This window comes from Pleuronectes platessa, chromosome 1, assembly GCF_947347685.1.
Source record: "Pleuronectes platessa chromosome 1, fPlePla1.1, whole genome shotgun sequence".
In the NCBI taxonomy this organism is placed as follows: Eukaryota; Metazoa; Chordata; class Actinopteri; order Pleuronectiformes; family Pleuronectidae; genus Pleuronectes; species Pleuronectes platessa.
The window spans coordinates 10,583,902-10,597,079 of record NC_070626.1 but is presented as its reverse complement, the minus strand read 5'-3'; the positions used below and the strand labels follow the sequence as shown (position 1 = coordinate 10,597,079).

The 13,178-nt window shown below is 43.3% G+C and overlaps 1 protein-coding gene and 1 long non-coding RNA gene across 9 annotated transcripts in view; one reads left to right on the top strand and one right to left on the bottom strand.

The window, feature by feature from the left end:
- The window catches only part of chd9 (chromodomain helicase DNA binding protein 9), a 76,831-nt gene that overhangs the window by 17,192 nt on the left and 46,461 nt on the right, over positions 1-13,178 (top strand). For 7 of the 8 annotated variants that reach the window (XM_053426562.1, XM_053426578.1, XM_053426570.1 and 4 more), the window contains one exon: positions 9,985-10,394. In XM_053426562.1, the coding sequence (XP_053282537.1) occupies positions 9,985-10,394 (410 nt within the window). Of the gene's footprint in view, positions 1-7,613; positions 7,849-9,984; positions 10,395-13,178 lie in introns of those variants that run through there. The other variant, XM_053426588.1, reaches the window with a different exon arrangement.
- On the bottom strand, positions 5,550-7,847 carry LOC128444259 (uncharacterized). The gene is made up of 2 exons (XR_008339123.1): positions 7,130-7,847; positions 5,550-6,509 (listed from the first exon to the last, which is right to left on the bottom strand). It is a non-coding gene; the product is annotated as an uncharacterized LOC128444259 (long non-coding RNA).

Genomic DNA, 13,178 nt, shown 5'->3' with positions numbered 1-13,178 from the left:
TGGATCCACAGGTCATTGTCTCGTAAACTAATACAAGACGCCTGAGACATAGATGGAGACGGAATGATTGATCATTCTGATCAGGACATCCAGGTAGCTGATTGGATAAACTTCTGCTCCTGTGAGAGGAGGAGCCTGTCTAGTATAAATGTGTCGCGACTCCATAGCTTGGGTGCCATTGTGTTAAACCGGTCTCCGTGATTTGCACCTTGAGACCATCTACAGATGTGAATTAAACTCCAGAAAGATAATTGTATAACCTTGTCCTTGTAATTTCTATAACAATATTAAATAAAAATCAGCTGACATAGAACTCCCAATATGATTAATAAGACATTTTCCAGAGTTTGTCGTTCACGTATGAAGAACCCAGCATGAGATTTTTCTAGTCAGACACGTTCACAACAGTAAAATCACGAACGCTCAGGCAAGGGGTGGCACCTGGGCAGAACATGCAGGAAGCAGGACATTACGTATAAATTCTGCTGCAGAGATCATGTGTTTTTCTTTACAGCACATCAATACCACTGTCGGCCTTCATCACCAAAAGCTTTCGAATATCGTTATTTTTCCATTTTAATATCTTCATCTGCATCGTCTTCGTTTATGGCTCCTATCTTTCATCCTAAGATTAGGGATGTCACGATATGACATTTTGGTGCCATGATTATTGTCAGAGGAAATATCTTTTTTGTTTGGTGAGCTTGTGCTGTCCCATTTCTCCCCTGGTTCTTCATCTCGCTAAGGGAGGCTGTGTGGTCATACTGGAGTGGGACAGACTCTGGTAATAATACTTTGTTAGACTGTCAGCAGCTCCTCTAGAGGGCACCATGCTCAGCCCAGCTACTGTTACTCTTGGCCCTGATAAAGGATCATTAATGCATGGTGCTGTACTTAATTGGTTGAGGAAGCATTGCTGTGTATCATGTCTCCTTTCATTCATCAACCTCACTCCAGTGTGGCTGCAAACTGGCCTGTAGCTGGAGGTGTAATTAGTAAAAGCCTAATCCCTTTCTTTTTTTTGCATCTAAACCTAATAATGAACATATGAAGCCATAGGTAGGAGGTCTTTGATTTGGTTATCTGTGCCGTTTTTATTTCAGTCAGAAACATTGTCATCTAAACATATTTTCAGTGATAACAAGGAAGTGTGAAAAGCCAGGAAAAAGGTTCAGCCGATATTGGAGGTATAAATGACTTGTATTTAGTAGGGATGGACATAATTAATCGACGATCGATGAATTGATCATTAAGAATTTCGTCGAAGACATACTTTGTTCATCGATGAAAACTATTGCATGTTAGATATGTGGCAGGAGGTCGGAATATCCGAGTTGCCCTGGACGCAGCACAGCGAGGATGTTAGCAGCTGGAGGAAGCATCCCGAAGCTAGCCTCCGCTGCTCGCTCAGCTTCATGGCCGCACACGGACCGTCAGTCCACGGGGAAGGGAACCCGGACAGACCCGGGTCTGGGTGAGGGGTTCCGGGAGTGAGGGCGTGACAACAACCGGACTGAGAGGTCGAGAACCATCAAATCCTGCTAGCTCTCAGCGGCTAGCTGCTGCTCTCTCATCGGGGCTTACGAGTATGGTTTTAAAGTGTAACCATTGAACTGATCCCGTTTAACTGCCACAAGAGTTGTTCATCTTGTAACAAAGATCTCAATGAGGAAACACGCTGTGTTTTTTCTATTTTCACTGCATTTTAATATAGCCTATAAATAGTGAATTTTAATATAAAATATTAATGATTAATCGCAAACAATCGATCGTTGATTCTCCCGACGATCGATTAGGAAAATTTAATCGAATGCCCATCCCTAGTATTTAGTATTTCCACCTTTCAGTCCGTATGCAACCCCGTTTGTCTTCTACATTTTAAAAATTACTTTGCTAATCAACTGTTAATTTGTGAATAATCATCCACCTTTCACACATGTTGTTCAAGGTGTTAATGTTTCACCATCATTCTGCCCTGCTATCTTTCTATATATAAAGTACAAAACATTGGGCCTGCAGGAGAGGTACTGAGTTTGATCGATGCCGGCATGGTTGGGCCGACACAGTTGTCCCTCATCACATAATCTTGGAGCCCATTGTCAATTGCCTTACAACTAGGGATGCACCGATATGGAAATTCTTGGCCGATACCGATATTTAAAATAACAATCTGGCCGATAGCCGATACCGATATTTGTTTATTTTCTTTTTGTTGTTATTCATTCAACCTTTTGTGCCAGAAACATAATTAAATCATTATTTAAAAGCACTATTTAAAAAAATGTCAGCCCTTCGTCACTCTTATCTTTTAATGAGCACAAATTGAATCAGATTTATGAAACAATCTTTGATTTAACTAAACTTTATTTAACAGAGACATATTATACCCATTTTACCGCAAGTTGAAATGGTTCCTTGGGATCTTAATAAAATGTCTGTAACATATTTTGGTCAAAATACCACAAGGATAATTTAAAACAGCACCTTGTTACCCTGTCTAAAACAGCCCTGTTAAAGTATCATTATAGAGAACGCTCTTCTCATTGATTTACGGTAGCAGTATTGCCCGTTTATTAGATGTGTTACGGCTTCTGTGTGTATAACGTATGTTGTCAATTCCCTTGTTACCTGTGCATGAGACGGATGAATAGAGCCGATGCACATGAGAATAAAGTACTTAAATAGACGCTACGCTCATACTTTTTACGCCAAGTTACACTGCGTGAGTCAAGATAACTTAACAAGCCCTCCTCAGTTTTACCTGTTTTGAGTGTCGGGCAGAAATCACATCGCGTCAACACCCACCGTGGCCCTTCGCGATGCTTGTTTTAATTAAACAGTCGTCTTCCCCTGGTCCGCACCAGTTCTCAGTCAGCTGCTAGGCGCCAGCCGGAGGGTTCCCCCAGCGGTCGCCGTCCTGAGGTGATCCGCGAGAAGGGCCCGACACGCGTCCAGAGTGGCCGCCGCTGACCGCGTACCCGGTCCCCTCCAACGGCCCGCCCTCCGCGCCGGCGATGGACACCGCCCCGCGGAAAAGCCCCCGCACCAGTGACGCCGTGAGGTGCCACCGGATGAGGACCTCCCGGTGCCGCACACTGAGCCTCCGGCGGCGCGGAGAGGAGGGCGACGGAGCGACTGCTCCCCCAGCCGCGGCACGTGCCCAGCGGTTTTACCACAAACATGAACATCGGCCAATGATATCGGTGAAAGTCAAGTTTATTACCGATAAGCCGATATCAGTAAACGAGGCGAATATCGGCAGCTACCGATGTTCGGCCGATAAATCGGTGCATCCCTACTTACAACGAATTAGCCTCTAGGAGCAACCGCCAATATTTTGGGCCTTCCCGTGTAGAATTGAAAAAAAGTAAAAGGGAGATGCATTTCAGTCAATATGTTCCTCTCCACATGGACCTGCAGGCAACCAAAGCCTGGTCAAACGTGATTGACCAAAATAGCGAAGGAAACCAGACAGTTTCTGCCCCCAAAATGTTGTCCCTCTCTGTCAGATTCTGCAAATTCTCATGCACACAGTTTATAGAGATATCTCCTCATGCCTCTGATTCCAGAACAACATCCTGCTAATAAGATCACATAAGGTCGCAACAATATGCAGGTTTGTTGAGTTCAGTGTAAAACGGCAAAGGGCGGCATAATGACAAGTGGTCGTACCGGCAACATAGAAGTATCGCTGTATAAAAGGAGACACTGTGTCCATTCCGTGTTGAAAGTCAAATTGCAGCAAATTAATCCTGAACCTGAGGGAAGATCTGTCCGTCCTGTGTTTGACGTTCACTCATTTCAAGTGAGAGAATCCATTGATGCTGCGTTGTTGTGTTGCAAGGGCTTTCATTATTTTGCTTTTATTTAATAATATATTGAGTATTTGTGTATGTATACAGAAACATTTTGGATTACTGGCCACTGATCACAGAAAATAACTGATGATACTAGAGTTTCAGACATGGCTATCACACATGCACCACACAGAAGAAGATTCCCTGCTCAGACGAGTTCACAACGACACGGATCTCACCACAGGCAAGGGTAGAATGTAGTTTATTAAATGCGGTGCAGCACATAGACACTGGCGTTGGCCCTTTCCACCAAAAGCTGCCTTGACGTCTTAGTCCGTTTTCTTGTAGTTTTTTTTTTCATCTGGAGATATTTGTATTCTTGTATTTTTTTAATTTTTTGATCTGTCGCATTATCTGGACTTGAACTTGGGTCCAGCCTGTAGACCCCTTAACAACTGTGGTGAACCCTTTTTCACCCCTTTAAAGTGCAAATAACCAATAATCCATTGTCCACAGTAGTGTTCACAAATACTAGTTAGAAAACTTCATTTTTGTCAGCCGGTGCACCGTGGATAATGTTACCATTAACACCGGGTGACATTCAATTCCAGTTAGCTATGGGTTCCATCTCTGTGTGAGAGAAACAGCTTGCTGTAGACTCAGATGCACCGGTGGGTGCTATAGCCATCTTGTCATTTTCAGTCAGTGCACTGCAAGCTCTCAGCTCTCATTTCCCTAATGGTGAGTTAGTGGAGACTCTCACGGTGGTGCAGGCAAGAAATGAGAGCGGTGGCAAACTAATACAGGCTCTTTGATGAGGAAGTAATGGAGTGTTCAGAGACAGACACCTGTGCCTCTGCAACCACCCAACCTCTCTGCGCACGCGCACACACACAACCACACACACACACACACACACACACACACACACACACACACAGACACCCCCCCACACCCTTCCTTTCAGCAGCTCTGCTACTTCCCTCCCCTTCCTCTACTCCCCTCCCCGCCTCTTCCAATCCCCTCCCTCGTCTGTCCTCATAGGAAGCCACTCCTCCTAACATAGAGCTGCCTGGCTTGTTTGCATATTAACCATTGACTTACCAAGGAGCTGTGGCTTCATGCCATGTGACTGTTAAAGCATGTGTATTGAATGATGTTCTCTTTTCTTTTTTCAATTCTCTTTCTTGCTCTAACTTTTTCCTGATACTTTATTAAGCATTGTACATATTTCCACCTTAACAGCAAAATGTTATTTTTGTGCACACGCAGCAGGTAAGGCCATAATTTTGACAGTGTGTGACCAGTTGTGACTATGTGGAGACTCTTTTTTTGTTTTGTTGATATACACACACATAAATATACTCACCCATTGCACTGTTGCTGTGTGTGTTGTCAAGTCTCACCCCCAGTCTGCTGTGCCCTGGCAGAGGTATTATCTGACAGTGCATTTGTTTAGCTTGGAGAGGACGCTGTTGCTCAGCTCCCGGTGTGTATGTGGTCTGCTTCAAAGTCCAAACTCCAAGGCCTTTACTGGCAGGTGTATCTGATGCCAGCTGCTGCACACACTTGGAAAGGAAAGCCATTGTTTATGGCATTCATCTCTGTTTTTGTAGATGTAAAGCTGTTGAAAGTAAAATTACACCGACCACAGAGATATAGTGCAGAGGTTATTCAGTGCCACTGTTATATTCAGGCAGCATCTCTCTGATTTTATAACCCAACTCCTTTCTCACACATGCACACTCAGAATAAGGCTTTCCACACCATCAGTTGGTCAGTTTATTTAGGTCATCTGTACATCTTGCAATGTAAAACCATATTGTCTTGTGGGTTTACCCACGTATCACACCACACTTGTATAAGCTTACAGTAAGTGTCGTATTGTTTGGGCAATAATTGAATGGCCTTTAGTGTCCTGTCTGGATGTTTTTCATAAAAAAGATATAGAGATCATTACAAAAACATGATTACTTGGAGATATTTGTTCTTTATGTTTTTTTATATTGTGTTAGATCCTAGGTGATGCTGTTTTGTATATACTCTTTAAATAAACAGCCATATTCAGCTTTACCTGTCAGAGGAGATATATTGGTGTTCATTTTTTGAATCAGTTATCACCGAACACTACACAAATAATGCACAAATTAACACAGCAGATGTGGTGAAATCAATGTTTAATAATTTTTCCAGCATTTGATTTGTTATTTGTGTTTGCTCCGGCCATCAGTGCCAGTTTTTCAACATGGTGTAGAAAAGGGTATGCAGGTTGAACAGGAGCGGCACACCTAAAAAGTGTGTGTGTGTGTGAAAAGTGAACTTTGTGTTGGCAGTGAATGAAGCCTGTTTAGCTGATTTTCACAGTTTATGTAAAGCTGATGGGGTATCTGTCCGTAAATTAAAGGCACTGGCCCAGTAGTGCTGTGCACTGTACCTGGCTCCAGGCCAGCTGCGTGTCTCCACATAATTCCCAATACCATGTGCCAGCCGATGCACATGGCCTCTGTATCATGCTGACAGGAGTCCCCTGAAAGGCCGGCTCGTTCCTCCCGAGGTTTCTTCTGGTGCACAGGAAGACGTGCATGTACTGGACACGTCCCAGTTTCCCCTCCTTGGAATTTGTTATGCAAAAGTCATAGCTGGGTGACCAGGACTTGACCTCAGAGGGGCTTGACTTCACAGTAGACTCGGGACAGTGAAGGCTGCATGTCACTGGTATGGTTAGGGAAGTAGACAATCAGTTATATTCACCTGCGTTGATTTTGTTTTTGTTTTGATTATGTCCTAAACTTTGTGCGCTGTAATATATTTTTAGCATTTGGCTTTTTGCGGTTGGTTCATCTCTAATGGACGATGGTTCGACGTTCCAGAAATAATTCAGTGTGTCACTTACACAAGCACAAAAAAAAGAAGCTATGCTGTTGACAGTTTTTGGTGTTGGAGAAATCCAGTGCTTTGGGGGTTAAGTTGTGAAAGTTAATTTAATAACTGCTAGCACCATCTGCTGGCCTACTTCCTTACAAAGAGAGAGAGAGTGCAAGAGCGCGAGTGAGTGAGCGAGGGAGAGCGAGAGAGAAAAAAAGAGTCTGGGTTTTAACGACATCTCTAATATTCATGCTGATGCATTTTGCTGCTTTGTGCTTTCATTTTCCACCGCTCTGCCTGCCAGAACCTCGAGCTCGCCACACGCGCCCCAGCCAGGCAGAGGGGAGGGCAGCAAGGGAGAAGGAGGAAAAGACAAGTGAAAAAAGGAGGAAAAAGCAACCAACCAAACAAGCAAGCAAGGTTATACAAAAGCCTTTTTTTAGTGTTTAATTAAAGGAGAAACCTACCTTATCCTGGCTGATGAAGAAGACGAGGAGAGGCGCAAAAAATAGGGAAACGGCATGAGCGGAGAGAGAAGGAAAGAACCAGAAATAAGAGGGAAAAGGGTGCTCAGAAAGTCATAGAGAGCGCACACGAAAGGCAGGCGGAAAGAGGAATCAATGAGAGGGGAGGAGGTAGGGGAAGGCAACTCTGACACACACACACACACAGAGTGAGGGAGACTTTGGTGAAGCCGGACTACGGCGAAGCAGCACGCAGTGGCAGAATGAGAGCTTCCTGGACTGCCACGCACCTCCTCTACCGCCCACAGCGCTGCTCCCTCATCACCCTGTGAAGAGACAAACGAGGGTGAGAGAGAGAGCCAGAGAGAGAGCTCCCATGCGCTCCTCTTGAGCCCTGCCCGCTGGGGGAGGAGGAGACGGTGGAACCGCTCCGGCGCTCTCGCACTTGCCCGAGGAGAAGAGTTGACCGGGGAGGAGGAGAGAGGGAGGGGTGGGGGGGACACACCACTAAAGGAAGAGTGAGAGAAAACGACAGTTGGAAAAAGGCAAAAGAGTGAGTGTGTTTTCGAGAGAAGAAGCGTGAGCAAGCAACCGGAGAGAGAGACCAAAACCCCGGGAAAGGGCAAGGCTTTTGTTAGCCGGTTGGAGAGGGGGAGGAAAGAGGAAGAAGAAGAAAAAAGAAAAAAAACACCATGTCTACAGTGAAGAGGCCAAGAGGAAGGGTAAGTGAGCTGCTCCGAGTGCTGGCTGGGAGGGAGGAGGTCCGAGGGGGAGGAAGAGGAGGAGGAGGAGGAGGGGCCGGCAGGAACTGAGCAACCTCTCTTGCTACTGGCTCATGCTGCACTGCCGCCATCTTGAACTCATTGCTGCTTTTTTTTCTTCTTCTTCCCTCCTCTTCGTACTCATTTGCTTTTTCTGTCCTCGACCTTATCAAGCCGCACTTGATTTACAGTATTTTCTTTTACCCCACCCCCCATGGCCTGATCATTCAATACATCTCGCTTTCCCCATCCTCCTGTGCAGCTCTCTCCAAGCTGCCCCTGCTCTGTAGTTTAGGTACAGTGTATGATTTGTATATGTGTGTGTGTATGTCTGTCTGTGTGTGTGTCCTCCACGAGTTGAGCCTGTCACTCACCAGAGCGCTGACTACATGTGGAAACGAGGGGGAGTGAGAGAGCGAGGGAAAAGCTGTCCGGCCGAAATGGAGCTTGCTCTACCTTTTCATGGGCCATAATGGTCCCTGACATTTTTTCATGGGACTACGTGCTGCTCGAGAGATTGAAATCACTGCAGTGCTGGCAGGCTGTAATTTCAGTTATTTATAGACTTATTACACAGCTGCAGTGCTCTCACTTTTGGTGCATTTTATTTTTCCTCTCTCTCCCTCCTGCCATCTGATAGACGCCTGTTTTGATATTTTGATTCTTCCTCTCTTGCTATTTCTTCCATGTGGCCCTCATGTTCCTCTGCTCTTTAGCATTACTTTCAACCCCCTCTCCCTTGTTTCTTTTTACCATTAAAATGAATGAGAACATTCCAGAGTGATCCAGTAAATTTCTTCCCTAATAGCCTCAGCGGCGTTGCACACGTGAAAATCATAATGCAGCTTTTGTGTGTGTTTGCGTGTGTGTTTGTGTGTGTGTGTTTTCTCCCCTTCCTTCCGCTAATTATTCAAGTCCCTGCCCCCACTTTGTTGGTGAGGTTCAAGCTAATTCTCTTTATTTAGCTAGCAGTGTGGAAAAAAAAAAGAAAGAAAAGAAGCATCCGTCCATGCCTGGGCCATGTAGGCATACGCAACACAATTTTAGATTAGGTCATCCATTTATGGGTTCCCTCTCCGCTGGGCTCCCAGCCCACCACAAGCGCTTGTGTTGGCATAACTGCAGTCACGCCATCTATTATTCACATATTATCATGTATCGGGCAGACTGGATTATTTATGTCTGCGAGGCTGACTGAAACCTGCGACAGAGAGCCAGTGTTTACCCCTGTCTTTGAATCACCTGCTCCACCTAAAATAATTCCTTTTGGGTCAGGCTCAGGTCAGAGTTTTCATGTCACATGGTCTCAGAGTTTTTCGACTCCATTCCACCTGATCTAAAGGAATTCTTGGAGAAAGTACTGGCCCCTCTAAAGCTGATGGTATTACGTAAAACGCAGAAAGTTGAAGAGAGCATCATGCCGAGTACAGGTCCACTCCCCACACTGTGGCATCTGACGTAGACTAGTTGTAGTGGTTCACACAGCCTCCACAAGGTTGTGTTTTTTATGAATGAGTCAGTGATAGTTGCAGTGGTCACATCGCAGTATCATAGTGTATTTTTTTTGCTGGGGGGGAGCTGCAGTAATTTTATTCTTTTAAACTCATGCATCATATTATATTGTTATATTGAACCAATTTGCTATAAAAAACAATCACGTTATTTATAGCCTTTAGTGTATTATTTCTACTCGTTGTATGTTGCAAAACATGACAAAGGAAATCTTAATCTCCGAGGCTGCTACCTCTGCATGTGGAGAAATGCATATTGGTGAGGTGGCCGGAGACTGGCTGTGCATATAGCACCTAATAGACAGTGAAATTAATGATGTGCTTAAATACACTAGTTCCATCTGATCTTTTTGTTTGTCATTTTTCTGTGAGAGGATCTTTTAAAGCTTGTCTTTGTACACCAGCTCTCCTTGAAAGGTCAACTTTTTATAGGCTATGTGCTATATCCTTCTTAAGCACACCATCTGAGTATGCGTTTGTGTCATTGGCAATCGATGACATCATGTCTGAAATATTTATGAGATATTTGCGTGTAAATTCGAAATACTAATTATTACTCTCTGTACTTTTCTCACTCTCTCCTTAGCCACGGAAGAATGCTAATGGTCCTGGCAGCCAGGTACGAGTCCTCAGCCCCCCAGTGAAGAGCAGCTCGTCGTCTTCCTCGTCGTCCTCCTCGTCTTCATCCTCATCAAGCTCCTCGTCAGAGAAAAGAACATCGCGGATGACGCATCATCAGATGGAGACATCTCCACTGGAAAAGCAAGAGAAGGCCAATAGGATAATATCAGAGGCTATCGCAAAGGCCCGGCAGCGCGGGGAGAAGAACATCCCCCGGGTCATGAGCCCCGAGAGCTTCCCCAGCTCTTCCTCACAGTACAAGTCCCACCGTGACCGCAAGCACAAAGGAAGCGGCAAGGCACGGCAGAAAGTGAAGGCATGTAGGAAGGCATGCATTGTCCCCTCCTCCAAGCCCAAGCAGAAGGCCAAGATTGGGTATGTAATCAGAACCGTCATTACTATTTGTTAGCACTGGTTGAAATAATAATGGTTTTGTCCTTTGCGTCTTTTAAGCCTCTTCACTTCACCCATAACCTTTTTTCTACTTGATGTGGAGATCATAGGTTTTACTTGCTGCGATCTAGGGGAAAATAGTTTTACAAATAAAGGGAAAGAATATCCCATCAAGCTTGAGGAATTTTAAAGGCAAATTGAGATTTATTTTTTTAACATTAGATGTTTTGAAGTTTGTGTTTAAATGTTATTTCAAGAGGTCACATTTGTTGTTGTTAATTTATGTCTGTCAAGCTGCCAAATGGTTTGTGTATCTCTCTTCACATGACCTAATGATCGCACTATAATTAAAATTAATTGCATAAATCAGTCACTGTAAGATTTTGAAATTGTTATATTGGGATGGAGGTTAAGCTTAGCTCAATGACCTGGTAGTTAAGATAATATCGTTTGGCAGATGCTTATATTAAACAGTGAATACATTTTTGTTTGGGTATATTATCAATACCTGATCTCTATTCTTGCCTTAGAATTCCCTTCAAATAGTACATGGGCGTTTCTCTAGTAATATACAATGTTTCATATTCTCTAAGTAATATAGAAGCAATGGTGTATTTTACTGGTTGATTTTGCTGTTGCAGTTTAACGTGTGCATTTTCTGCCTCTGCTTGCTGAGATGGAAGCTCAAAGTTCAACAGAATTTACTGCATGCCATAACAATAAACCAGGCTCAGTCATCAGCATAGACATAGGAGGAGCAAACAAAGGCTGCATTTACGTGTGAGACAGTACTGCCTAGTATATTCAGGCAAGTAGTGCTGATGTATAGATACTGTAATCCGCCTCCCATCCCCCTGTTTAACTGCTATACGCACTGTGTGCTTTAAGCCACACCCAGCACAAGCTATTGAAATATCAGCTGGTGTTAACGGGAGGACCAAGGCATGGAGGCAAAGGGGAATGGTAGATTGTGCTACTGGAAAAAACAGACAAAAAAACTTCACTAAGATGGCCTGTTTTATTTAGACTTAGCACAAGAGACTGACAGTGGTCAACAATAATATCTGGCTGGCAGCTGCGTTGATTAATAATTAGATGAGATAGACCGAGGGAGACAGGCTGTTGTAGATAATGGATTTTGCTTGTTGTGCGTCTGTGTGATTGAGTGATAATGAGAAAGTTGTGGCAGTGCTTATGTTCTGGAGAATAGTGAGATGCTGGAGATATCAGTCATGGTGATATGGTCTCAGTAGCTTTTCAGCTCAAGTTAGATGTACTTGCCAGGTGATACTCATTGCAGGATAGGCCTCTCGCTGTTTGGTCAGCGAAAGGATTGTTTATGTGGTGGTATCAGTGGTAAAGCTCAGTTTCTATCACGAAATTGCATTTCCAATTGATAATCTTTTTAAATATAGTTATACCCATAGCAAATATATACATAGATATACACAGTACAGTAAGTTGCATTGAACAGTGACAGGGGCACATACCAAAGAAATTAACAATAATAATAATTGTATCGTGCTCTGCACATGCCCACCCACATTCCATAACATCAGGATAAAGCATAAATGGATTTAGAGTGACATGACAAGACCAAGCAGATGGACGAATGAAGGGACATATGGAATGTCATGTCAAGAAAAATAAAATAGGCAAATATACTGACTCGATGGAATAATAAACAGAAACATATACATTTCTTCTTTACGGATTTGATAGTTAATTGGACAAACATTGATGATAACACAGACTTTGATTCAGAGTCAATGGAAAATAGTGGGGGGATATATTTGTGCCTCAATATTGAAATTGAGGTCAAATAAGATGTTATAATATTTGTGTGTATAATATCTAGGCAGGGTTAGAAAGGAAATAATGGGTTTCCAGATTTAAATATATAAAATATGTGTTCTGTAATTAATTGAGTCTGAATACAAAATTTGTGTCTATATTTCCAATTAATAAGAATGCTCTTAATATGATAGCAAGAATTTAGTGAAACTAAATTTGAGTAATGGTTTTGTGGGTACAAATTGCTAGATCTCCCAGTAAGCAAAAACTCGGTGATGGTAGAATTGCACAATCAAGACCAGAAATTATGATAATAATGGTCTCCCAGAATTGACAAACGAGGGGACAATACCATCTGACATAAAGGTGTCTGTGGTATTATGAGGCAATAAGACCATTGCTCCTAGTAGGGCTGTAACCATTCTTGAACCAAAACCCTGTATAAATGTTATTGAAGCGACACAGACGCTTTCTCTTACTGTTTACTTTCCTGAGTTGTTGGCTTATGAAGATACGCGGAACAGCTTATTTCTGTTGCATCTGTTTTTCGTAGTTTGAACTGAACTATGTCGGGTTTGTGGGGGAGACTGAAACAGACGTAAATATACGGATTGACCTCTGGACCCTGAGACTGTGGGAAACGCACGCACACACCCTCACCTCTTTCCTATTCGTTTTTGTTGGTTTGTTTAAGCTGTTTTAAGTGAAATCCAGTCCAACTTGTTATTGAGTGTTCTTCCCTTTACTGTTCCAAATGTTGGTATTTAATAAAACCCAGACATTTTCCCACCGCACTACAACCGGGATGTTTATAGTTTCCCTTACGGAGGGTTCGTCATTAATGCTGATGTCTCTACATTCAGTTTTTTCTGTATCAAAACATGTGTTTTGATATTGTTTTTTGCAGATCAATTTATATTTATTATAATGTATTGGGGTTGGTTTGCTTAAATGTAATGGGTGGGAATAATC